The following is a 27,551-nucleotide window of genomic DNA, read 5'->3' as shown; positions in this document are numbered from 1 at the left end:
ACTGTCTCTAGTTGTGGCCCCCCCTGCCAGCTGCACTGTTTCTAGTTATGCCCCCCCGCGAGCCGCACTGTCTCTAGTTGTGGCCCCCATCCTGCGAGCCGCACAGTCTCTAGTTGTGACCCCCATCCCGCAAGCCGGTCTTTATTTGTACCCCTCCCGCGAGCCGCACAGTCTAGTTGTGACCCCCATCCCGAAGCCGCACTGTCTTTTTCTGTAGCCCTCCCGCGAGCCGCACTGTCTCTAGTTGTGGCCCCCATCCTCCGAGCCACACAGTCTCTAGTTGTGGCCCCCATCCTGCGAGCCACACAGTCTCTAGTTGTGGCCCCCATCCTGCGAGCCACACAGTCTCTAGTTGTGGCCCCCATCCTGCGAGCCGCACAGTCTCTAGTTGTGAACCCCATCCCGCAAGCAGCACTGTCTTTATTTGTAGCCCTCCCGCAAGCCGCACTGTCTCTAGTTGGGGCTCCCCCTACGAGCCGCACTGTAACTAGTTGTCACCCACATCCTGCGAGCCGCACTGTCTCTATTTGTGGCCCTCTCGTGAGCCGCACTGTCTCTAGTTGTGGCCCCCCCTGCAAGCCGCACTGTATCTAGTTGTGGCCCCCCCCCTTGCGAGCCACACTGTCTCTAGTTGTGGCCCCCCCGCGAGCTGCACTGTCTCTAGTTGTGCCCCCCGCGAGCTGCACTGTCTCTAGTTGTGGCCCCCTCTGCAAGCCGCACTGTCTCTAGTTGTGCCCCCCCCCGCCAGCTGCACTGTCTCTAGTTGTGGGCCCCCGCGAGCTGCACTGTCTCTAGTTGTGCCCCCCCCGCCAGCTGCACTGTTTCTAGTTATGCACCCTCCCCCCCCCGCGAGCCGCACTGTCTCTAGTTGTGACCTCCATCCTGCGAGCCGCACAGTCTCTAGTTGTGACCCCCATCCCGCAAGCCGGTCTTTATTTGTACCCCTCCCGCGAGCCGCACTGTCTCTAGTTGTAGCCCTCCCGTGAGTCGCACTGACTCTAGTTGTGCCCCTCGCGAGCCGCACTGTCTCTAGTTGTGGCCCCCCTACGAGCCGCACTGTCTCTAGTTGTGGCCCCCCTACGAGCCGCACTGGCTCTAGTTGTGGCCCCCCTTTGAGCTGCACGGTCTCTAGTTGTGGCCCCCCCTACGAGCCGCATTGTCTCTAGTTGTGCCTCCTCTGCGAGCCACACTGTCTCTAGTTGTGACCCCTATCCTGCAAGCAGAGACACAGCTCATTACACTGGCAGATGGCCATGTCTGCTGGAGTGTATAGGTGATCATCGGCAAACAGCCGTTCTTAGGAACTCTTCCAGATTATCTCATTGTGTAAACATTTTGATGATCACAAACATTTTACTCATTTATCAGGTGATTGCATCATATAATGCTGGAAAAAATAAATAAAAATGGTATAGGATGAACATTGTCCCATGTGAAGAGGGCATGTGCTGCCGATAATATGACGCTGTATGGAGACAGAACAATAATATTGGTGATCGTTCTGTCCCCAACATTTTTCGTCGGGCTTTTGAAACCAGGTTGCTAAACAAGCTCCCATAAACTTGTTATATAATCGGATGGCAGTCGATAAGGTACAGTGACAGGCTGAAATCCGAGACATCTAAGGCTGGTTTCACACTACGTCTTTTTAACATCCGTTGAAAACGTTATTTTAGCGGAAGTACGGATCCAGTGCAAATGCGTTTTCATTTCAATGCATTTGCAATGGACTCGCGTCCACCTGCGTTCACCTGCGTTTGCGTGCGTTATAGTGTGGATCCGGTGACTTGCAGTTTTTTAACATGTTTCAAAAACGCTACTTGTAGCGTTTTTGAGCTGCGTCAAAATACTGCAAGTCACCGGATCCGCACTATAACGCACGCGAACGCAGGTGAACGCTGGCGTGCTGATAGACAGGATCCTGCTTTTGTACTGAGCATGCCCAGAAAGTACTGAGCATGCCCAGAACCAGTCTCGCGTGATCTGTCTGTCTCTCCTCCTCCCTCACTCACCCTCTCTCTCTCTATCTCTGTCTTTCCCCCTTCCTCCCCCTTCCTCTCTCTCCCACCTGAGAGCTGCGGACACTCGTAACCAAGGTAAATATCGCGTAACCACTTCTCTTAGTTACCCGATGTTTACGTTGGTTACGCGTGCAGGCAGCCCTGCTCCTAGCAGCTGCAGACACTCGTAACCAAGATAAATATCGGGTATCCAAGGCCGATGTTTACCTTGGTTACCAGCGTCTGCAGCTGTCAGAAGCCGGCTCCCAGTCTAGCTCCCCTCACTCCCGATCACATGACTCCAATGCCCGCCCCTAAACATCCAGTGCAGGATCCTGCAAAATAACATATGCGTTTGCATACGTTATTTGCTGTAAAAGCAGGATCCGTATTTCCGCTAAAAAAACGTTTTCAACGGATGTTAAAAAGACGTAGTGTGAAACCAGCCTAAGCTGCGTTCAGCCCCGTGCCGCTGCAGTCTTCGTACTATTTCCCTGCTCAATCACTTAAAGGGAATCTATCACTAGGTTTTTGCTCCCCCATCTGATATCAGCATAATATAGAGACAGAGACCCTGATTCCAGAAATATGTCATTTACTGGGTGGTTTGCTGTCATTTTTATAAAATCAATGTTTTCTCTGTTGCAGATCTAGCAGTTATACAGATCTCATGAATATGCTGGACTACCTGCAGCACACCAAGTAGTCCTCTAATGATAATTTGCTGCTTATTAAACAGTGATTTTAGCAAAACTACACTAAGCATCCCAGTAAGTGGCACATTGCTGGAATCAGGGTCTCTGTCTCTACATTATGCTGCTCTCAGATTAAGTGGCAAAAACCTGCTGATAGATTCCCTTTAAAGGTGTTGTCCACTGCTCAAACAAGTATGTTTCCTCTATTTAAAATAATCACACCAATGCTCGCCTCCAATGCCAGCCCTATGTTTGCACAGTCTCTCTCAGGATCGCGTAACAGTCTTACATCACAGGATCCCTGATCAATCAGTGGCTGCTTCACTCTCCCCACCAACAAATCGCTTACATCTGGAGGAAGTGAGCGCTGCTCATGAGGCGGGAGAATTAATTGAATTCTTATTGACGGAAGTAACCGCTCGACGAAAGACTGTTACGCAATCCCGAGATAGATTGTGCCGACGCCGCTGGAGGAGCATCGGCACTGGAGGTGAGTATAAGTGTTATTTTAAAAGGGGGAAACATATGGATTGAGAAGGTGTTGTTTAAGTAGTGGTTAATCCGTTTAATCTTGCAGGGAAACCACTTATTCACCTGCACATCGACCTATCGGCTGTGCAGTTTTGCTTCTGAAGCAGTGGGTTTCTGCAAGATTAAGTGATTGTGCAAGGAAACTATAGAACACCTGCAATAGCACAGGACCGCTATAGTTTAAAGATGCAGCATTAACCCTATGTGTAAACACAGCCTAAATTAGTTCAAAGGGTTTGCCAGTACTTTTTTTTTTTTTTTTTTTTAAACAACGTGCCTAGAACTAACAAGCAGGTAGCCTCATCAGGAACCTTTACATCCTCCAAGAAGCAACAGTTCGTTCAGAAAACGGTGACACGGAATGGTTGAAAGTAGAGCGAGGTGTCAGACAAGGCGGCATCCTGTCACCTTTTCTCCTTATATGCAGAAGCTGTTTTCAGGAAGGCTGAATTCACCAAAAAAGAAGGAATCAAAATTGCTGGACGAATCATTAAAAATCTTATATGTGCAGGCGATACAACTTAGGAACAAGTATAGATAGAATGAAGGACTTATTAGTGAGTTTCAAGATTGAAAGTTCAAACATGGGACTCCTACTCCATTACTCCATACAAGAAGACAAAGATATTGACTACTGCTCAGTATGACCGGGACATATATGAGATGGACATCGACAAAATGAAAGTTGTAAAGGACTTTAACCTACTTAGATTAATGATCACTCAAGATGCAGCAATGACATCAGAAGTCAATACCTATGGGCAAATCAACACTGAAGTCACCGGACAAAATCCTCTAATCCAGGAACATTTCACTGGTGATGAAGACACGGCTCGTACATAGTCTGGTCACATATGGATTCAAAACCTGGATGATAAAGAAACAAGACAAAAGAAGAATCAAAACCTTCGAAATGTGGTGCTGGGGAAGGATGTTATCAATTCCATGAATGGCTTGAAGAACAAAAAAATCAAGTTTGAAACAAATCAAGCAGACATGTTAGCGAAGCAAAGATCACCAAGCTACGAATTGCCTAATGCCTACTTTGGACACATTATACGAAGAGAGCGATCACTGGAGAAGGACATCCTGGTCGAAATATTGAATCAACAAGGCAAAGCGCAAAACCTGACACCCGTGGCTTGATACTATCAAGATAACAGCGGAGAAGACCCTGATGGACCTGTCTAGGCTGCACAAGATCGATCTTCCTACAGAGCTTTGATCCATCAGGTTGCCATGGCTGGAGATCAAGCTGAAGGCCGTTAAAAGAAAAGAAGGGCGATAACTACCTGCATGTTGTGCCCGGCACTGATCTCTGCCAGCACAGAGCAGTCACTGATGGCTTCTGCCGGCAATGAGTAGTTTCTGCTGACATCACATCGAAAGAGCAGCGTCTCCTCTTCCGCTCTGCTCTGTTGATGGGGCGTGACTGCTGATGTCATGCTGATTGACAACCAGCTCCCCTCTGTCTGACTGCAGGAAACCAGCTGTCAATCAGTATGATGTCAGCAGTCGCACCCCATCGACAGAGCAACCTGGACGGAAAAGAACTGCTCTGTTGATATGGAGCGGCAGAATCTCTGGCAGTAGTCAATGAACACTCTATACCAGCGCCGAGTACAACAGGCATGCAGTTGCCTAAATTAGCAACTACCTGTTAGTTTTTAGGCTCGAAGAAGAAAAAAAAAGTTCCGGATAACTTTTAAGGGGCAGATGACCACACGCAACTGAAGCTCCAACCACAGGGGTGGCTAATTGCTGCAGGATTTTTTTTTCCAGTCGTGCGGCCACTGGCCCGGAGTGGTTGGGTGAGGCTTCGCTAGCGCTGCCCCTACACCATCTACCTATACACTTATGATTGACACGTCCCCAAGATTGTCCTCCTGTTATTTGGTACAGGAGAGCTCCTTACCATGAGTAGTGCCAGCAGAATGAATATTACCAGTTCCAGTAATATCGTCATTATTAAGTGCCATCAGATTGCCTTCATTATGCCATCTGTGCTAGTAATCATCGCAAATAAGTGCCTATATTATTAATAATGGCAGAAAAGTGCCCACATAGAGCGCCTCTTATTACTGGTGCCAGCTTAGTGCCTTCTAATACTAATAGCACTTGCATAGTGCCCTCAGAAATCATAGTCCCTGTAATTATCGGTGTCTGAAGATTGTTCCCCTGAATATTATTATTAATGCAGCAGAATACACCCATTACTAATAGAGCTAACTTACAGGTCTGTATTTATCGAAGGTTTCATGGTGACCCCAGTTAAGAAACCCAATATGGCTGTGCCACCCTAAAAAAAGCAGATACCCTCCTTATTTATAGTATAAATTGAATAATGGGAACTATGCTGGAGGTGCAATGAGCCGCCATGTTGTAGTAGGCTGCCCCTGTTCATCCCTGCCGGATGAAGACATTCATGGGTTCCCTTTGTGGTTTTTCGGCACAGGGATCTCACTCACTGCTCAGGTTTATGATTTGAAGATAATCGGTCGAAATAAAAGCCTTGTCATAGAGCCCCCCACCGACGATGTACCCCTTATTAGACTGATGGCTTTGCATGTGACAGAGGAGTCTTTGGTCTTCCCAGGCATTATGCCACCTCTTGTACCACTGGCTGTGGTCATTAAAAACAACTAAAGATACCAATCTGGTTCTAGCTCCAAAAACCTCTGCAATTTCACATGACCACAAGGGTGACACGGCGCCAACATCAGAGGTGTGGCTTCGGTTTGGGAGGAAAGTATGACTTTTTTTTTTATTATTATTATTACTATTATTTTAGCTTGCATGTGTACTGTAAAGTTTGGGGTTCATACCGGACACTTAGTTTCCAGTGCCAAACCCCGAACAGGGACTTCTAACTGTACATCGATGTTACTGTTGGATTCGGCACCCAAATAAAGCTTGTTGAAAGGCTGTCTGTCTTCCATGTTTCCAGGAAGCTAAGACATCAGGGCTACAAAAGGAAGCAAAAAGAGGATTAAAGCAGGACAATTACCATATTTTTCGGATTATAAGACGCACTTTTCCTCCCAAAAATTTGGGAGGAAAATGAGGGGTGCGTCTTAAAATCCGAATGTAGCTTTCTGGGGGGTGTTTGAGAGGGGTCACCGGAGGCAGGGGCTCTGTGCAGGGGCCGTGTTCAGTGGCGGAGCTGCTGTGTGCGGCGGCGGCCGGCGCAGCTGGTGTGGTCGGCGCAGCTGGTGTGGTCAGCGGCGACCGGCGGAGCTGATGTGGTCGGCGGCGGCAGTGGCCGGCGAGGTACAGGTAAGGACTTCAAATAATGGCGCCCTGAATCCGCGCATGCGCAGATGGAGCTCTTGGCTTGACACGCTGCCTCTGGGCGCCATTTGTTTGAAGCACGTCTTCAGAATAACCCTTGCCTCGCCGCCCCCCTCACAGAACAGAGCCTGCAGAAAGCAGAACAAGCACGGGCAGAGCAGAGCCAGCACGGGGCAAGGCAGAACCAGCATGGGGCAGAGCCAGCACAGGACACAGCAAAACCAGCATGGAGCAGAGCCAGGACAGAACAGAGAAGCACAGAGCAGAGCCAGCGCGGAGCAGAGCCTGCAGCCCCAGTACAGCGGCAAGTCACCACTGGATTATAAAACAGACCCCATACATATATTTTTTGTTTACCTTTTTTTTCCTCTGAATTTGGGGTGCGTCTTATAATCCGGTGCGTCTTATAAAACCAAAAAATACGGTATATATACCTGGGTCTCCCAAGAAGATAAGACTGCTGTCAGACTTCAGACTGATTGCAACCAATCACAGACACCAGCACAAAGGGTAGGGGCGTGTATAGCAGTCTGACTGCAACCAATCACAGATCCAAGCACAGAGGATAGGGGCGTGTATAGCAATCTGACTGCAACCAATCACAGATGCCAGCACATAGGGTGGGGGCATGTATAGCAGTCTGACTGCAACCAATCACAGACATTGTGACTGCAACCAATCACAGACATTGTCACGGAGGATGGGCGGGGGAAGCAGTGAATATTCATAAGGTTTAATGAGTGGGCCCAGAAACAGTCTGACAGTAGTCTTATCTTCTGGGGAAACACAGGTAAGAACCATTGTCCTGCTTTAATCCCCTTTTTGCTTTCTTTTGCAGTCCCCTAGTCCTTACTGCCATCATTTTACATCACTTAAGTGTGGGTCCCCTTTGACTTACATGGGGTTTGGGTCAAGTTCAGATCCAGAACCGGACTTTTTTTTTTTTTTTTTTAAAGTCCGGCTGAACCAGAACATTCATGGTCCGCTCATCTCTACAGTTGAGTTATTCATAAGATGTGGAGCACAACCCCTTTCACAGTCCATTTACACCGCTCAAGAGAGGGTCCATTAATCTGCTTGCTGACTGTTTCCAATAACAACCAGATGAACGCTGCTCTGGAGTATAATACAGGCTACTACTCGGGGCCCAGAGTGGAATATGTAATGCAATATTCCTATGAAGTCACAAAACACATATGTATATATGTATAAAGTGTCACAAAGCGAACAAGGCCCAAACATGATGAGAAACCTTATAAAACGGCTACTACCTGCTCTGTTCTAACTGCTGACTGTTTCCTCCATTGGTTGTAGATGTAGGGGTTGGCTGATAATTGTGATACAAGGTTTGTAAAGGGATCTTTTTTTATTGAGCAGAGTCTATTTCTTTCCAGGTTGTGGGATATTGAATGTGGAGCGTGCTTGCGAGTTCTGGAAGGACATGAAGAGCTGGTCCGATGTATTCGCTTTGACAACAAGAGGATAGTCAGCGGGGCGTATGATGGGTACGTCTGGTCTTTTATATTTCTCTTCACTAGCGGGTCATCAGAGATTATATTTACATTACTTACAAAGGCACAATATCTCCTTGACTCAATCATCCAAAATTTGCATTAAAGAGCGGTCTTCTAGAGGGGCGGTCTTGTAAAAATGGCATATAAGATGAGTGGTTCTTCTCAAAGACATGCTCTATTGGAAAGGTTTTAAAACAATACAATATAAACATTAGGCATTATTAAATAATTCATACACCTGATGAGGCTGGTGTACTTACTTTGAAAATCCAAGTAAGAATGGCTGTATCATTTTTTTTTTTAAAGTGAACCTGTCAGCAGAAATTTTGCACTAAACATAAAAGTTTCCCCCTCTGCAGCTCCTGGGCTGCATTCTAGCAATGTTTCTGTTGTTTATGTGCCCCCTTTCTGACCAAAATAAAGACTTTATAAAGTGGTACCTTTTTGTATTCAGATACTGTAAATGGGACACGGGGGCGGGCTGTCTGGTGTCCGTTATTCTGCCTCCTGCCGCTTTAGGCCGTCCCCCCATCGCTCATTTCCATAGCTGTGGACGCCGCCCAGTGCTCCAGAGGTCCCCGCGCATGCCCAGTGCCTACTTCTCGTGGATGAGCACTGTGCCCAGTGTCACCGCTGGTGACGTGTGCGCAGGCTTTAGATTATGCGCGGCGCTTTGATTTTCATTACTAAGTAACCGGCCATAGTCGCGTGACCGCGCTTTCCCCCTCTGCCTGCTGCGTCTAATCCTGATCGGTGGTGTGCTGCTCCGCGCTCCTCCCATCTATTTCCTGCCTCAGGGCAGGATGGGAAAGAGGTAACGTGGGGTCAGCAGGCCCGCGCTTGCGCAGAACAAAGCAGGCAGAGGGGGAAAGCGCGGTCACGTGATTATGGGCGGTTACTTGGTAATGAAAATCAAAGCGCCGCCCATAATCTAAAGCCTGCGCACACGTCACCAGCGGTGACACTGGGCACAGTGCACATCCACGAGAAATAGGCACTGGGCATGCGCGGGGACCTCTGGAGCACTGGGCGGCGTCCACAGCTATGGAAATGAGCGATGGGGGACGGCCTAACGCGGCAGGAGGCAGAATAACGGACACCAGACAGCCCGCCCCCGTGTCCCATTTACAGTATCTGAATACAAAAAGGTACCACTTTATAAAGTCTTTATTTTGGTCAGAAAGGGGGCACATAAACAACAGGAACCTTGCTAGAATGCAGCCCAGGAGCTGCAGAGGGGGAAACGTTTATGTTTAGTGCAAAATTTCTGCTGACAGGTTCCCTTTAAAGTTTCACCCTCCTGATATTAGAATTCTCAGTTTAACAACAGGATTATGCAGACTTTTTCACACTGATTTTTCAAAGTAAGTATACCAGTCTCCTCCAGTTTGATGAATAGGACCCCAAAAATTCCTCCTTCATCCAGCCCAGACCGCTATGTCTTCTGCCAGCCAGGACTCAAATATAACACAGAGACATCTATGGCTGAATGCTTTTAGAGTACCCTGACCACTTTTTCTCCCATTTCTAGACAAACTCCATGGTGCTGTAGTGCCCCTCCAATGCCCTACACAATACCAGCAAATCGCTATTGTTTTCCCGACAATAACAGTATCCCAAAATAAAATACATTACAGTAGGGATGTCCCCCTTTCTGCCCCCTTTACACAGTATAAATGTCTCCCTCTGTGTACCCCATACAATAATAATGCTTATTACCCCTTTTGAACCCCAGTACAATAGTAAAATTGCCCTTTGTGCCCTTGTACATTAAAGAGGTTATCCATTACTTTAACACTGATGGGGTATCCTTAGGATAAGTCATCAATGTCTGATCATCCAACACCCGGCACCCCACATCCCCACCGGTCAGCTGTTTTTGGTATCTGCGGCGGTAGCAGTCAGCCAGAATTGCTCAGTTCCGGAGCTGCCCTGTCTTCTGATAGCGGCCGGGTACTGCACATCCACCTCCTATTGATCTGAATGGGAGGCAGATAATAATAATATCTATTCACTTATATAGCGCCATTAATTCTACAGCGCTTTACATACATCAGCATCACTGTCCCCATTGAGGTTCACAATCTAAATTTTCTATCACTATGTCTTTGGAGTGTGCAATACCCGGCCACGGCCACTATCAGTTGACGGGTCAGCTTCTGAACTAAGCATTTCTGGCCGCTTGCTGCCACCATTGTCACCAAGAACAGCTGATCAGTGGGGGTGCCAGGTGTCGGACCCCGGCCAATCAGACTTTGATGGCCTATCCTTAGGGGTACTTTGCACACTACGACATCGCAAGCAGATGCTTGCGATGCCGAGCGCGATAGTCCCCGCCCCCGTCGGAGCTGCGATATCTTGTGATAGCTGTCGTAGCGAACATTACCGCTACGACAGCTTCACATGCACTTACCTGCCCTGCGACATCGCTCTGGCCGGCGACCCGCCTCCTTCCTAAGAGGGTGGGTCGTGCGGCGTCACAGCGACGTCACACGGCAGGCGGCCAATAGAAGCGGAGGGGCGGAGATGAGTGGGACGTAAACATCCCGCCCACCTCCTTCCTTCCTCATTGCAGGCGGGACGCAGGTAGGAGATGTTCCTCGCTCCTGCGGCTTCACACACAGCGATGTGTGCTGCTGCAGGAACGAGGAACAACATCGTAACATCGGTCCTTCCGAAATTATGGAAATGTCGGACGCTACACCGATGATACGATTTCGACGCTTTTGCGCTCATTAATCGTATCAAAAACGATTTACACACTCCGATATCGACAGTGACGCCGGATGTGCGTCACTTTCGATTTGACCCCACCGACATCGCATCTGCGATGTCATAGTGTGCAAAGTACCACTTAGGATAAGGTCATTAATGTAAAAGTAGTGGACAATTTGATTAAAAGGCTTGTCCTCTTTCAGAAAATTTTGGTCTCCGGGTGCAAATTGTTATAAAAACAAACTGCTCTGTCCCCGGGTCCAGTGCCGAGTCTCCGTCACTGCTCCCAATATTGTGTATTGACTGCAGTCTGATGTCACATTGATTGATGCTCCCCATACATTAAAGGGAACCTGTCACCGGATATTTATAATACTCACCTAACGGTCGGTGAGGTGCAGACTGGTCGGATGGGCGTCTCCAGGTCCGCGCCTCTTCTTTTGACCATCTTTGTCCTTTTTCTGAAGCTAGTGTGGATGACGCATTCTACATTATACACACAAGCTGACATTGAGCTCCTGCGCGGGACCTCAATGTCGACTAGTGTAGATGACGTAGAATGCGTCATCCACACTAGCTTCGGAAGGAGGACAAAGATGGCCGAAAGAGGAGGCGCGGACCCGGAGAACGGCGACGCCCATCCGAACAGTCTGCACTGTACCGACCGTTAGGTGAGTATTATAAACATCCAATGACAGGTTCCCTTTAATAATTTCTCCATATATGACCATCATGATGACAATTGTGCCCCAATAGGTCCTCTTCATATACTAAATAAAAAAGCAAACAACGATTCCTCTCTCCGGTCCTAGCTCACACGGTTCGGTCACGGTCGTCCTTCTCCCACGCACACAGCACAGTGACACTATTGCCGCTGTGCCAACGCTTTCTGTAGCTGTGAGCGTTTGATAGGCCGGAGGTTGTCAGGTCGAGTGTGGAGCAGAGAGCCAATGGTGCCAACAACAAGAGCAGGAGCTTGTATTCATGGGTGTAATAGAGGGGGAAAGTGTCTCCTTTTTTGTATAACTATATATATATATATGTGTATATATGTGTGTATAGATATATATATATTTTATGGAATATCCAAAATGCATCCATTGTATAACTGACACAGATGGAAGCAGAGGGGCAGGGGAATATTATAGGGTCGGTCTGGATAAACAAAAAAAAAAAGCCAAGAATTGGATTCTCAGCCATATCATTGATTGAGACGATCTCCACTGTCGTGAGTGAGCCCTTGCGGGACCAAGGAAGTAGAGAGAAGACGCTGCTCACGAGAAGGGTCGTAGTGGCCTTTTCCTATGGTCATTTGATGCTTTTTGCCCTCCAGAATCCCATTGGCATCTCATCTATTTACTAGACAGACTTTTTGTTCTCTCTTTGGCTCATTTTATTTTTTTCAGCCACCACGTTTAATGGTTTGATAAAGAAGATTAAAGGATTTTGTTTGTAATCGCAATTATGCAGAGAAGACGCTGTAGGTAAAAGATTTCATGTATAAGAATTAGGAATTAGGGAGAATGTGTTGTGTCTTTATCCGATGCCATTAAATGCTCCATTAATTAACATCACCTGTTCTCCTGCCATTTGTCTTGGTTAATTTTAGAAATGCGTGGCAAAAATATTCTTATTTTTCATTCGGTCGTAACGAAGCGGCAGCATGTTTCATTAGTCAGAGCATTTATCAAAATATACTCCTGATCTGTTCACCGCGGGGCTTCATTATTGAGGCCCTGCTCTAATTAGCATCAGTCTGATGACAGCAGCGCTCACTCATGTTTCATCACATGACTAAGTAAGCGCCGCTGCTTGTTTCACCTTCCACGTCATGGACAGAAAGACCATTGGGGACAGACGTGGATGAGTCGCTCACACAGAGGTCATCATTCATTAAAAGTAATGTCGGCTCACTCTGCTTCCATTCACTTCGTAAACATTTTGTTTATCACTTAGATGTCATGGGTCATCAATATCAGATCAAGGGGGTGTCCAATAAACGCCTCAGCTCCGATGGAAACCGGATTTATACGTTATACAGAACCAGAACCCCCCGCTGCTCCATACACTGAGTAGTGGTCATTCTCAGCCACTGAAGTTCAGCTCTTATTAAAATGAATGGTAGCTTAGCTGCCGTAGCCAAGAATGGCGACTACTCAGTGTATGTGAATGGGAGCTTAGCTGCCGTAGCCAAGAATGGCCACTATTCAGTGTATGTGAATGGGAGCTTAGCTGCCGCAGCCAAGAATGGCCACTATTCAGTGTATGTGAATGGGAGCTTAGCTGCCGTACCCAAGAATGGCCACTACTCAGTTTAGGTAAATGGTAGCTTAGCTGCCGTACCCAAGAATGGCCACTACTCAGTGTATGTGAATGGTAGATTAGCTGCCGTACCCAAGAATGGCCACTACTCAGTGTATGGGAATGGGAGCTTAGCTGCTGTACCCAAGAATGGCCACTACTCAGTGTATCTGAATGGGAGCTTAGGTGCCATACACAAGAATGGCCATTACTCAGTGTATCTGAATGGGAGTTTAGGTGCCGTACCCAAGAATGGTCACTACTAAGTGTATCTGAATGGGAGCTTAGGTGCCATACACAAGAATGGCCACTACTCAGTGTATGGGAATGGGAGCTTAGGTGCCGTATCCAAGCATGGCCACTACCTAGTGTATGTAAATGAGAACTTAACTGCAGTACTCAAGAATTGCCACTACTCAGTGTACGTGAATGGGAGCTTAGCTGCCGTACCCAAGAATGGCCACTACTCAGTGTACGTGAATGGGAGCTTAGCTGCCGTACCCAAGAATGGCCACTACTCAGTGTACGTGAATGGGAGCTTAGCTGCCGTACCCAAGAATGGCCACTACTCTGTGTACGTGAATGGGAGCTTAGCTGCCGTACCCAAGAATGGCCACTACTCAGTGTATGGGAATGGTAGCTTAGCTGCCGTACCCATGAATGCCCACTACTTAGTGTATGTGAATGGTAGCTTAGCTGTCGTACCCAAGAATGGCCACTACTAAGTGTATGTGAATGGTAGATTAGCTGCCGTACCCAAGAATGGCCACTACTCAGTGTATCTGAATGGGAGCTTAGGTGCCATACATAATAATGGCCACTACTCAGTGTATATTAATGGGAGCTTAGGTGCCGTATCCAAGCATGGCTACTACCTAGTGTATGTACATGAGAACTTAACTGCAGTACTCAAGAATGGCCACTACTCAGTGTACGTGAATGGGAGCTTAGCTGCCATACCCAAGAATGGCCACTACTCAGTGTACGTGAATGGGAGCTTAGCTGCCGTACCCAAGAATGGCCACTACACAGTGTATGGGAATGGGAGCTTAGCTGCAGTATCCAAGCATGGCCACTACTCAGTGTATGTAAATGAGAACTTATCTGCCGTACCCAAGAATGGCAACTACTCAGTGTATGTGAATGGGAGCTAAGCTGCAGTATTGCCACACGCCCTCCACTGATTGATACCTCACTTTTAACGTACAATCTTTATAGAGAGCCTGATGTGAACAGGGTCAGCTCTTTCAGCTCCGCTACGTGGCTAAATCTAACAATTCTGATTGTGCCAGGACAGCTGCACCCAGTAATCTAAGTGATACATTGTTGGATTCAGAATCTATTTGCCTATATCATACATCTTTCATATGAAATAGCAATTGAAATTCTATGTCCCAAGAATGACAAAAATATTTTAGGAGTGATGCCTTTATAGGCTAACCAGAAAAATCATATTAGCAAGCTTTCCTGATCTGGAGAAATGTTTTCCCACAGGCGTGTCCAGCTCATTTTTTATTGTGTGCCTGTGTAGATTCATCCTTGTTTGTAGCTTTTGTTTAGTTTCCCCAATATATATTCCTGCAGGGCACTTTGTGCACTGTATCATGTATACCACATTGGAGGATGTACATGAAAAGAGGTCCATGATCTTGTAGTTCTGATTTGTGTTGGCTATGTGGACCGTATTTGTTGGTAAAATGTGGGTACAGGTCTTGCATTTCTGTGGGAAAACATTTCTCTAGACCGGGACACAGCATGTGCTAGCTAGCAAGGGCTAATACTGAAAGGTCATTTTAAAGATGACAGAGAGAGAAAAATTGGGGAATTTAAACTGATAAGGATGTTTGGATCTTTATCAAAAGGACTCAATTTAACACCTGGTTTTATGACCCACTACATGGACACACTTCACACCTCCACCAGAAGAACCTCAGAAGTGATCTGAACAGACCACTTCCAACTCATCTGCATTTCTAAGAAAAAACTTAATTTGATTTCCTTGGCTTATCTTTAGGAGGCATCATCTTTCCCATGTCCTGTTGTAACATTCATTTAAATGTTGTGATTTGGTCTCAGTAATTTATTTGTAATTTGCCTGAAGAAGGTGCCTGTGTGCTCTGAAAGCTTGCTAATATGATTTTTCTGGTTAGCCTATAAAGGTATCACTCCTAAAATACTTTTGTCATTCTTGGGACATAGTATTTAAATTTATTTTTCTGGCTAACACGGTACCACAATATTACCCTGTATTGCACATCATATGAAATAGCAAAAATCTGTTAACAGATTCCCTCTAACAGGTCTATAAGTCTCCATGGGGGCAGACTATAATCTTTGGTGGCCCATTCTGCAGCAAAGTGCAAAATCTACTTCTGGCTTATCTACTGAGAGTATGATAGTCATGATAGTCAGTGATAATGGTCCCTCATAGGATCTGTAGAGGCAAAGCAGCACAAGATTTTTTGTATGTATATATATATATATATATGGGATATTGGGGGTCATCATGGTAAAAGGGGATATTATACAAGTGATGGTACTTTATGGACTGGCTAAATTAAACCTCTCTATTGACAGCGTCCCTGACAGTCAGGTACAGTGCTATAAGGAATTGGAGTGGGTAGATGGCAGCACTATTTTATGGGGTATTGTCCATTGTCACCTAGGCCTATTCTCCAAAATGCAATCGCTTGCAGAAATAGAATCCACTAGGATAAAGATTTAGTAGTTGGCCAACAAAAATTGGAGCCCGCAACGTATGTGTATGTGTATGTTGCGAGCTCCTGTTTTTGTTGGCGGGCCACTGAGTATCTTTATCTTAGTGGTCTATTTCTGCAAGAGATTGCATTTTGGAGAATAGGCCTTGGTGTCAGTAGACAATATCCCATAAAATAGTGCTGCCATCTACCCCCTCCAATTCCTTATAGTACTGTACCTGACTGTCAGGGACGCTGTCAATAGAGAGGTTTAATGTAGCCAGTGCATAAAGTACCATCACTTGTATAATGTCCCCTTTTACCATGATGACCCCGATAATGTCCTGCAGGCATATAAGAAAGTAATTGTAAGCATTTTACATTAACCTACATGTATCCCTTCTCACCATATGAGCTTATTCCCCATTTCAACATTTAATTTGTGGAGAGCAGTTCTCGTTTTATTGTATTGTCTCTTCCTATTGCGAGCAATCTATAACTTACTCTTTGGCTTGCAGGAAAATTAAAGTGTGGGACCTTGTGGCTGCATTAGATCCGCGCGCTCCCGCAGGGACACTTTGTCTGCGGACACTTGTGGTAAGTATACAGAGATTTGTTGTGTTGGCCGCACACGACTATTAAGGCATTAAAACATACAGGAATAACACAATTTGTTTCCACATCTCATTATTTAAAGGGAGGGATCTCTCAGGATTACAAATTATTACATTAAAATCCTCCAGGGAATGTATGAAATTAAAATAAGTAATAGGCGCCAATATGGGCCACAAAAAATATTCCAATGTAGTGTGTTATGTGCATTTGTAGTATATAATGTGTGGTTTGTTGTTTTAAGGGTAATTGCCATCTTCCTAGAAGGATATTGTAAGATAATACTTGTAAAAACAAGCACTTTTGCATTTTACAGGCTATTGAAAATGTTAGCAGTGCTTGAGATATTAACACTTTTTTTCTTTTGTTTACAGCTCATTGCCTAGGAGACTGACCACGACCACGGCTGGCTAAGATTGTAAACACTGCACTTAAAGGAATCTCTCATCAGGTTTTTGCCCCCCCATCTGAGAGCAGCATAATGTCAAGACAGAGACCCTGATTCCAGCGATGTGTCACTTACTGAGCTGTTTGCTGTTATTTTGATAAAATTACTGTTTTCTCTGCTACAGATCTTGCAATTATACAGAGCTAAAAAAAAAATATGCTGGACAACCTGCAGGATGCCAAGTAGTCCTCTATTGATAATCTCTTGCTGATTAAACAGTGATTTTATCAAAACTGCACTGAGCAGCCCAGTAAGTGGCACATCGCTGGAATCAGGATCTCTGCCCTACATTGTGCTATTCTCAGATTAGGTGACAAAAATCTGGTGACAGATTCCCTTTAAGTTGATCAGGATTATGTGGCCAACAATCCTGGCCCGCTTCCAAACAGCGTTTACAAGCTCATTAGAAAAGAGCTGGTAAGCACTGCATATGTCCTGCTAACACAGATGGTCGGTCTCCAAGACAAACAGTGGAAAAGAAGTGTCGATATCACTAGAACGTCTAACATTTTTCATAAGCATTGCATTTCAATATTGCTTGTTTTTACATGTACTATCCGACAATACCCATCTATGGAGATAGGAATGACCTCTTAATTTCTATTGTTATTATTTCTTCACATTAAAGGAATATCCTGCTTAAATTATCACCTATCTACGTAGCTGATATCCGTTAGCTTGGTGTGAGTGTGAACGTTTGAACCCCAACAATCACCTATATGGGGAACTGATGGCCCTCTCAAAAAAAGGGTAAATCTACCAACCCCTGACTACTATAAAAGGGCCTGCTTTACTACTACCTAATACAAGCTGAAAGAGAAACATGTGTAACGCAAATACATAATGCACCAAAATTTGAACAGGATCACATATGGAAATTAACACCACGCTGCTGTCCAGGAACAAAACTTCAAAGGTCCATTGAAAATCAAAAGTGATTTTTACTCTACGCGTTTCAGAGCAGGAAAGCTCCTTCTTCAGGATGAAATCACAGATGTACATCCATGGTTTAATCCTGAAGAAGGAGCTTTACTGCTCCGAAACGCTTAGAGTAAAAATCACTTTTGGTCTTCAATAAACCTTTGACGTTTTGTTTCTGGACAGCAACGCCATTTTAATTAACCCTTTCATTTCCATAAGTGATCCTGTTCATCTGCTATAGGGACTGCTGCTGCCAGAATCTCTCCATCCATGCGCATATAGTAGTTGTGACTCTCGCAACGACCTCAGGTGAGCTACACTTGCCCTATCTTCATTTTACCCCCACCCGGGTAAGACCCTATCTGTGCCTGTTTCCAGTTCCCACAATCTGTGCACTAAATTTTGCAGTTTTCCTGCTCCAGAAAATTGCAAAAAATTGCAGCACAAAATCAATGGTGGTAGTAACAATAAGTGATGGCGCGTTGTAGTATATTGCCCAAAAATCTAAAAATACAATATATAAAGCTGAATGTGTGTGTGTGTGTGTGTGGGTGTGTCCGCTAAAGGAATCCTCACAGTCACATTTACAATCACGAAATTTTGCACAGATGCCTCATGTGACTCAGGGAACGTCATAGGCTATGTTTTGAGGGGAGAATTTAACCCTGCGCATTACAGTTATTAGCCAAAAAACCTGCTTACATTAAAGTCAATGGAGCTGAGAGCTACAGGTCATTAATAGGAGCAGTGATTGATTACTATAGGAACAAAGGACATTCTTTGTATAAAGCTTATGTGTGAGGTAATATGAAAAAAAGAGACAAAACACAGAGAGAGAGACAGACAGAGACAGACTGACGGAGACAGGCAGAGACAGAGAGAGACAGACTGATGGAGACAGGCAGAGACAGAGAGAGACAGACTGACGGAGACAGACTGATGGAGATAGACTGACAGAGAGAGTCGGATAGACAGACAGAACGAGAGACAGCGAGAGACAGACAGAGAAAGACAGACAGAGAGACTGACGGAGACAGACCGAGAGACAGACTGACGGAGACAGAGAGAGACAGACTGACGGAGACAGACTGATGGAGATAGACTGACAGAGAGAGTCGGATAGACAGACAGAACGAGAGACAGCGAGAGACAGACAGAGAAAGACAGACAGAGAGACTGACGGAGACAGACCGAGAGACAGACTGACGGAGACAGAGAGAGACAGACTGACGGAGACAGACTGATGGAGATAGACTGACAGAGAGAGTCGGATAGACAGACAGAACGAGAGACAACGAGAGACAGAACGAGAGACAGACAGAGAAAGACAGACAGAGAGACTGACGGAGACAGACAGAGAGACAGAGAGAGACAGACTGATGGAGACAGACTGACTGAGAGAGAGAGACGGATAGACAGACAGAGAGAGTGAGAGAAATACAGGGAGGGAGACAGAGATAGAGAGAGAGGCTGACAGAGAGACAGACAGACAGACCAGACAGACAGTGAGAGTGGGAGAGAGACAGTTACTATCCCGGGCAATGCCGGGTAGTACAGCTAGTGAGGAATAAAGCCCGGTTCGCCTCTGATAATTCGATGACACGTTTGATTCTTTCACATGTTAGGGCGCTGACATCTTCTCTGTTTTGTACAGAACGCGCATTAGTGATACATGGTATCGGCGAACAGACCGCCAAAAGGCTTTCATTTAGTTTTTAGCAAGTGGTACGAGGCTCAGGCTTCTCAATTTGTTACTGAAGTTGATGTGAAACAAGCTCTGTGTAATTGCCGCCTCATCCAGGAACCATTATTTTCCCTCTTGGCAAAATTTCACTGCGGCCTGTTAAATAGAAGCACACTTAAAAGGATGGGAGCTGTGGTTTGTGTATGGCTGTGACCACAGGAGATCAGAATTTAGAGCGCTGCCATTATGGCCGTCCAAAATTAATCTTGGCTTAGTACCAGGAATGGAATAGCCTCCTATAGCTTCTGCTCAGATTGCAAGCAGTAGGAGAAGGTTCATAGTTCATGGCTGTTGATTGCAGGCTCATTTGTCTTCACGTTGAAGTTTATAAGACATCGAAACGTCTGCTTGATCCGGCGAGATAATGTTGTGACTCATTTTTATGGCTTGTAGTCCGGAGATTAGTGCGTAGTTAGACATTTTGACAATAGCACGATCTACTGATATCATCCAACGTGTTCTGGAGCCTGCGTTCTTACAGATAGATGCAGAGTTGTCTGGAGATTGGGGTCAGGGGGTAAATACTCTTAATTTCCTGCAGTAAATTTTAACCCTATGCAGGTGCAACCATTAGCTAATGTCAAGTTTTAATTTGGGTGATTTTATTGTTTTTTTTATTAGATTTGTGTTTTTTTGTTGTTTTTTTTTTAATTTTTTTAAATTGGGATTCCAGGAAATAGCGCCACTCTTAGACATGGGCAAGACTGGTACTGCAACCCTCATGAATGGGGGTGCAGCTGTAATTCCAGATGCAGACTAAAGACAAAGGTGGCATTAATTAATTTTTACACATGTGGAAGAAATCACTGAATGCATTTCTTTGTGGCACCATGACATTTTCCAGTGCCAAATTTGTAATATTTCCTTAAAAAAGAGACAGATCTTCCATCCAGGCAAAATAGATTATAGGCCACTTCAGGAATAAACGGGAAATAACTCCCAGTCCCAGTAGAGCACACGGAAAGAGGGGGTATAAACACAGTGACCCCCTAGCTGAGTTGACTAACATATTGACGATTCATCGATAGGCCAATATGAGATTGGTACGAGTCTGACACCCACCAACCCCACTTTCCTGCTGATATCTGCTCCAGGAATTTAGTATGTAAGCAATGTACAGCGCGAAAGAGCACACCTAGTGGCCGCTGCTGGTACTGTAGGCATCTTCAATTCAATTGAATGTGCCATTGCTGGGACAGATACCATGTTTACCCAAAAATAAAACTTTTTCTTATATTATTTTTTGGGTCTGAAAGAACCTCTTTGCTGACTAAATGATTTATGTAAAAAAATAAATATAATACAGCAGGACAGATACAGTAGCCCCCTTCATCAAGGAAAGCAGACACCACTAACAAAGAGAGCGGTCATCCCCAAAAGAATCACACTTACTCGACCACCTTAGACCCAGAACAATTAGAATTGCCAGGGCCGATGGTGGATGGGCTCTCACACACAGATCTGCGTCACTCCTGTCAAAGCCATGTCATTGTCAGGTCCCTTGCCATTCCAGCTGCGTTCTACTACAGTGAAGTGTAGTGGTATGGCTCCCCCTGGTGACCTGAAGCAGCCACAATGCTCAGGCATGGAGTGATGTTAGCGGTACTACCCGGTCTGTGTGCGAGAGCCCAGCATTAGCCAACCCTTATTGAGTGCGATTCTTTTGGGGGTGTCTCTGCTTTCCTTGATGAAGGGTGAAAGGGTATCTCAGGGCAGATCAAAGTGCACCTGTGCAAGACCTCAGTGTCGACTAGTGTGGATGACGTAGGACGCGTCATGCACCCAGGCTTCAGAAGAAGGAGGACAAAGATGGCTGAAAGAGGAGGCGCTGGTACCGGAGAGTGGAGACACCCATCCGACCAGTCTGCACTGCACCACCTCTTAGGTGAGTATTATAAAGTGATTTTTACGTTCTACACAGTGGCCTGGGCTCTTATATACAGCATGTTAGAATGCTGTATATAAGAGCCCGGTGGTGGTGGCTGCAGCTTATAGTCATCAAATCTGGTGACAGGTTCCCTTTAAATGGGAGGTACCATTGGGAGAAGCTCTTTTCATGTGCCATATAAAGGTGTGTGGGCAGAGTCAAAATCACTGCTCCTAGATCTCAATACAACATAAGTAATGGCACCCCGCCTATCGTGCTAATAAATAATATTGCTATATGGTAGAGGTAATTAAACACAAACATATTGAAGAAAAACAAACCATACCAGCACTTAGAGAATACTCATATATATATATATATATATATATACAGTTAGGTCCAGAAATATTTGGACAGTGACACAATTTTCGCGAGTTGGGCTCTGCATGCCACCACATTGGATTTGAAATGAAATCTCTACAACAGAATTCAAGTGCAGATTGTAACGTTTAATTTGAAGGTTTGAACAAAAATATCTGATAGAAATTGTAGGAATTGTACACATTTCTTTACAAACACTCCCCATTTTAGGAGGTCAAAAGTAATTGGACAAATAAACCAAACCCAAACAAAATATTTTTATTTTCAATATTTTGTTGCGAATCCTTTGGAGGCAATCACTGCCTTAAGTCTGGAACCCATGGACATCACCAAACGCTGGGTTTCCTCCTTCTTAATGCTTTGCCAGGCCTTTACAGCCGCAGCCTTCAGGTCTTGCTTGTTTGTGGGTCTTTCCGTCTTAAGTCTGGATTTGAGCAAGTGAAATGCATGCTCAATTGGGTTAAGATCTGGTGATTGACTTGGCCATTGTAGAATGTTCCACTTTTTTGCACTCATGAACTCCTGGGTAGCTTTCGCTGTATGCTTGGGGTTATTGTCCATCTGTACTATGAAGCGCCGTCCGATCAACTTTGCGGCATTTGGCTGAATCTGGGCTGAAAGTATATCCCGGTACACTTCAGAATTCATCCGGCTACTCTTGTCTGCTGTTATGTCATCAATAAACACAAGTGACCCAGTGCCATTGAAAGCCATGCATGCCCATGCCATCACGTTGCCTCCACCATGTTTTACAGAGGATGTGGTGTGCCTTGGATCATGTGCCGTTTCCTTTCTTCTCCAAACTTTTTTCTTCCCATCATTCTGGTACAGGTTGATCTTTGTCTCATCTGTCCATAGAATACTTTTCCAGAACTGAGCTGGCTTCATGAGGTGTTTTTCAGCAAATTTTACTCTGGCCTGTCTATTTTTGGAATTGATGAATTGTTTGCATCTAGATGTGAACCCTTTGTATTTACTTTCATGGAGTCTTCTCTTTACTGTTGACTTAGAGACAGATACACCTACTTCAATGAGAGTGTTCTCGACTTCAGTTGATGTTGTGAACGGGTTCTTCTTCACCAAAGAAAGTATGCGGCGATCATCCACCACTGTTGTCATCCGTGGACGCCCAGGCCTTTTTGAGTTCCCAAGCTCACCAGTCAATTCCTTTTTTCTCAGAATGTACCCGACTGTTGATTTTGCTACTCCAAGCATGTCTGCTATCTCTCTGATGGATTTTTTCTTTTTTTTCAGCCTCAGGATGTTCTGCTTCACCTCAATTGAGAGTTCCTTAGACTGCATGTTGTCTGGTCACAGCAACAGCTTCCAAATGCAAAACCCCACACCTGTAATCAACCCCAGACCTTTTAACTACTTCATTGATTACAGGTTAACGAGGGAGATGCCTTCAGAGTTAACTGCAGCCCTTAGAGTCCCTTGTCCAATTACTTTTGGTCCCTTTAAAAAGAGGAGGCTATGCATTACAGAGCTATGATTCCTAAACCCTTTCTCCGATTTGGATGTGAAAACTCTCATATTGCAGCTGGGAGTGTGCACTTTCAGCCCATATTATATATATAATTGTATTTCTGAACATGTTTTTGTAAACAGCTAAAATAACAAAACTTGTGTCACTGTCCAAATATTTCTGGACCTAACTGTATATATATTGCCGTGTATGTGTAGACGTCTGAGTACAGGGGTTTAAGGAAAAATATGACTGTTCGGGGCAAGACATAAAGCAAAAGAAAAAAACAAACAATGGTGTAGTAAATATTAATAACCTTTATTGTATATTATGACAAGGAAAGTTGTCTGGGAACAACTGGGCATCACAAAAAAGTGCATTGACCTGTGGGAAACACTTAAGGGAGCTTTACACGCTACAATATCGTTAATGTTTTGTCGTCGGAGTCAAGTTGTTAGTGACTCACATCCGGCATCATTAACGATATCGCAGCGTGTGACACTGACCAGCGACCTTAAGCGACCTCAAAAATGGTGAAAATCGTTCACCATGAAGAAGTCGTACCAAACTCAAAAATCGGTAAGGGTTGTTTATCCAGGTGGTTCATCGCTCATGCGGCAGCACACATCGCTATGTGTGACACCGCAGGAGCGAGGAACGTCTCCTTACCTGCCGCCGGTCACAATGAGGAAGGAAGAAGGTGGGCGGGATGTTACGTCCTGCTCATCTCCACCCCTCCGCTTTGATTGGCCGGCCGCTTAGTGATGTTGCGGTGACGTCGCTGTGATGCCGAACGTCCCTCCCCCCTGAAGGAGGGATTGTTCGGCAGTCACAGCGCCGCCGACGACCAGGTAAGTATGTGTGACGCTGCCGTAGCGATAATGATAATGATCACAAACAATTGCATGCGCGACGGGGGCGGGTACTTACACGCTCGCTATCGCTACAAATTGCTAGCGATATCGCTACCGTGTAAAGTCCCCTTTAGTATCAAGGAGTATTGGGCTGTATAAGCATATATAGCAGGGTAAATACAATAGAGCCAATGCACATGTAAAAATCAATGATAGACATATGTGACTCATAAAATATCAAATGCTAAAGCCTAAAATATAGTACTAAATATAAAGTGTCCAGTGCTATGAGGTAGTAAGTGTAAAGCGAGATAAGACTGGTATATAAAAAATAAAGGTAACACTAATAAACATGTGCTATGAGGAGATCAGTGTATAAAATATTAGGGTGATACACTTAAGCTACATACAGACTACTGAGTCCTCATGGTGCATAGATATAGCATATAGGAAGTATTGCCCTTTGTTTGTGTATCAAGTATTTGTGGCTGACCAGCACATAAATATATGTATAACCCAAAGGTAGAGATCAAATATACAGCATTTACCTCCAATTTAGCACCAGCAAGCTTGCGCACATGACGCCCACCCCAATGCGCGTTTCGTCACCGCCTTCTTCAGGTAGAGGGGCCATGTAATGTAAAAGAGCCGCAAGTGAATAAAAGTGGAATTTCCTCTGTAAGATCACGTATTTCTATATAACATGGCTGTATCTGGTTGAGCCCATTTGTAATGCTATGATTGTGTGATTTTTTTTTTTTTTCCCTTATTTTCCAGGAACACTCAGGAAGAGTCTTCCGTCTACAGTTCGACGAGTTTCAGATAGTCAGCAGTTCTCACGACGACACTATACTCATTTGGGATTTTCTAAATGACCCGGCTGCACATGCAGAGTCCTCCCGATCACCTTCTAGAACATACACGTATATCTCCAGATAAATAACACTACATAGTACCTCATAACTGCACAGGTAAGACCCAATAGACATCGTGTTGTGACTTTTCTTTTAACTTGTCATTGCGGGTTTGTGCCCATGACCCCTCTTTTTTCCCCCTTTTTGTAAGCTAAACTGGAGATTTGTTTAATATATAATATTTCTTATCAAATATTAAAGACTAAAATTATTTTTACACTTCCATTTATGTGAAATCTACGATATCATTCAGTTTGCATATCCTCTGCAGCACATCCTCAGTTTATATGAGATGATGTGCTGATGATCAACCATTATTTCATGCACCCATAAAAGACGGAATCAGACAATAAAATAGTTGGTTAATCAGTGGCTTGTTCACCCAAGTCAGTGATCAGAAATAAACACTCGTAAGCTCCTATAATCGGTCTAGGTAACTTAAATCGACTGACAGTGCAGTTATCCACAGTGTCCAACTTCTATCCCACTCATTTCCCACCCATGGGTGTCAAGGGAGCTGAGAGGGGTTTTGCGTTGTATGGTCAGCACACTGAAGATTTGGTGGTGAACACTGATTTCCTTTACTCCAATAAAAGTGATTTTTGTGCATGACTAAAGTTGATAAAAAAGAAGATCATAAAGAACATTTATTGGGTGGCATGTGACAACGATTGATTTTCTTACATACAATGACGGCATGCCACTTGTCAGCCAACAAAGTTGGAGGCGTTGGAAAAGTTCAGTTTATACAGGATGTATCATTCGTTCATTAGCAAACATCACTTCTGGAAATTCATTGGTCATTACTTGCCAAATCTTCATTACATGATACCAGAACATGGACGACCTTTTCTTGGCTCCTGAAAATAATAGATCTCGATAAACGTGCTCTCACCATTGACACCCTAAAACTGTTTAATGGGTATTTGCCTGCGATGCTACCTACTCAACGAACTGGAAGGGTAGGTATAGTCAGTATTGTACATTGGTAACAAGCTAAATAATAGTCAGAACAATATGGCAGTATTAACAATGGTTGCTGATCATCTTCTCAGAGTCCTTCGCCATATTCATGCGTAGCTATCCAGATATATCAAAAACTATGTAAGGGTACTTTCACACCTCCGATTTTTCTTCTGCGGCACAATCCGGCACTTTGCAGGAAAATCGCAACCGTTTTTTTTTTGCTGCCGGTTGCGATTTTCCTGCATAGACTTTAATTAGTGCCGCATTGTGCCGCATGGCCTTGCGTTCCATCCGGTTTTTGCCGCATGCGGCAGATTTAGCCGATGCGGCGGCCGGATGGAACGTTGCCTGGCACGTTTTTTCGTGCGGCAAAAAAAAACCGCATCGCGCCGCATTCGGCCGATGCGGCGCATCTCTCAATGTATGCCTATGGCGGCCGGATGCGGCGCGATGCGGCAAATACCGCATTCGGCCGCCGCATGCGGTTTTTGCCACTGCGCATGCTCAGTAGCATGCCGCAAGCGGCAAAAACCGGGCGGGCCGCATGGGAAAAACTTATGCAAAGGATGCGGTGTTTTCACCGCATCCGTTGCATAGCTTGCACAGCCGGATTGAGCCGCAGGGCTCAAGCCGGATGTGTGAAAGTAGCCTTAGGAGAAGGTACGATCTCACTGATTCCAAGGATCAGGATACTGGGATATGAGTTTTCCATAAGTACAGAGATCCTCCAGAGATACCCAGGTAATATGCCCTGGGAGTCCCTTAAAAGAATCTATCTAGCCCCAAGATTCCATTACCTCATACCGTAACAAGGGCAGTCCACAACTAACTCTCTTTATATAATGCACTACACCAGTGTTCCTCAACTCCAGTCCTCAAGAGCCACCAACAGATCACCTTTTCAGCATTTCAATAGTATTGCCCAGTTGAAAATCTCATCAATTGTACAATCTTGCAGAAATCCAGAAACATGCATTGTGGATGGAGTTGGGGACATTGTCTTACCCTAAACCTAGGGTTTCCTAACACGTTTCCTCTGCTAGGCTTCATCAGGGGGAACATCTCGCAACTAATAAAGTCAATAGGATATAATGTGCTCTATGGCCGTGACCTAGACTACTACATAGCCATCTATTCACCTGTCACCAAGAATAGTGGAAGCAACATTTACCACCTGGTAATTTCTATGAAATCACCAGAATCTTAGGAGAAACTAAGCTTCGTAGTGTTCATCATAACATAAGGGCACAGATATCGTTTATCCAATTTAGAATGACACAATAGGAAGGAGAAACAGGCCTATAATTTGGTGTAAATTGTGCCAAATATATAAAAATGACACACACTACATAAAATCTATAGCATAATTCGGGAAATATTAGTTCACCTCACCCCCTAAAATCATCTCATGGCGGTTTATACACATTGCCATAAAAGTGAGCGTTTTCTGTGCCCATACCAAATTGTGCGCCCCCCTGTTGTACATGGCTCACCAAACTTAAGATGGGAAAATATTTCTTTTGCGCAATTCACTTTAATTCTTAAATTCTACTACTTTTCTGATCCATTTGATTTGATAAATAGCAGGGCTGTGGAGTCGGAGTCGTGGAGTCGGAGCTCATTTTGGTGGAGT

General features: G+C 44.9%; 1 protein-coding gene across 1 annotated transcript in view; it reads left to right on the top strand.

Annotated features, from left to right (window-relative positions):
• The window catches only part of BTRC (beta-transducin repeat containing E3 ubiquitin protein ligase), a 353,763-nt gene that overhangs the window by 323,129 nt on the left and 3,083 nt on the right, over nt 1-27,551 (top strand). Inside the window, exons 11-13 of the mRNA XM_075352305.1 lie at nt 7,912-8,022; nt 16,262-16,340; nt 24,816-25,009. Of these exons, the coding sequence (XP_075208420.1) occupies nt 7,912-8,022; nt 16,262-16,340; nt 24,816-24,977 (352 nt within the window). The 3' untranslated portion in view covers nt 24,978-25,009. The remainder of the gene's footprint in view (nt 1-7,911; nt 8,023-16,261; nt 16,341-24,815; nt 25,010-27,551) is intronic.

The sequence above is a fragment of the Anomaloglossus baeobatrachus genome, chromosome 5 (genome assembly GCF_048569485.1).
Source record: "Anomaloglossus baeobatrachus isolate aAnoBae1 chromosome 5, aAnoBae1.hap1, whole genome shotgun sequence".
NCBI lineage: Eukaryota > Metazoa > Chordata > Amphibia > Anura > Aromobatidae > Anomaloglossus > Anomaloglossus baeobatrachus.
The sequence above is the reverse complement of the archived record's forward strand: the minus strand, read 5'-3'. Positions and strand labels throughout refer to the sequence as shown.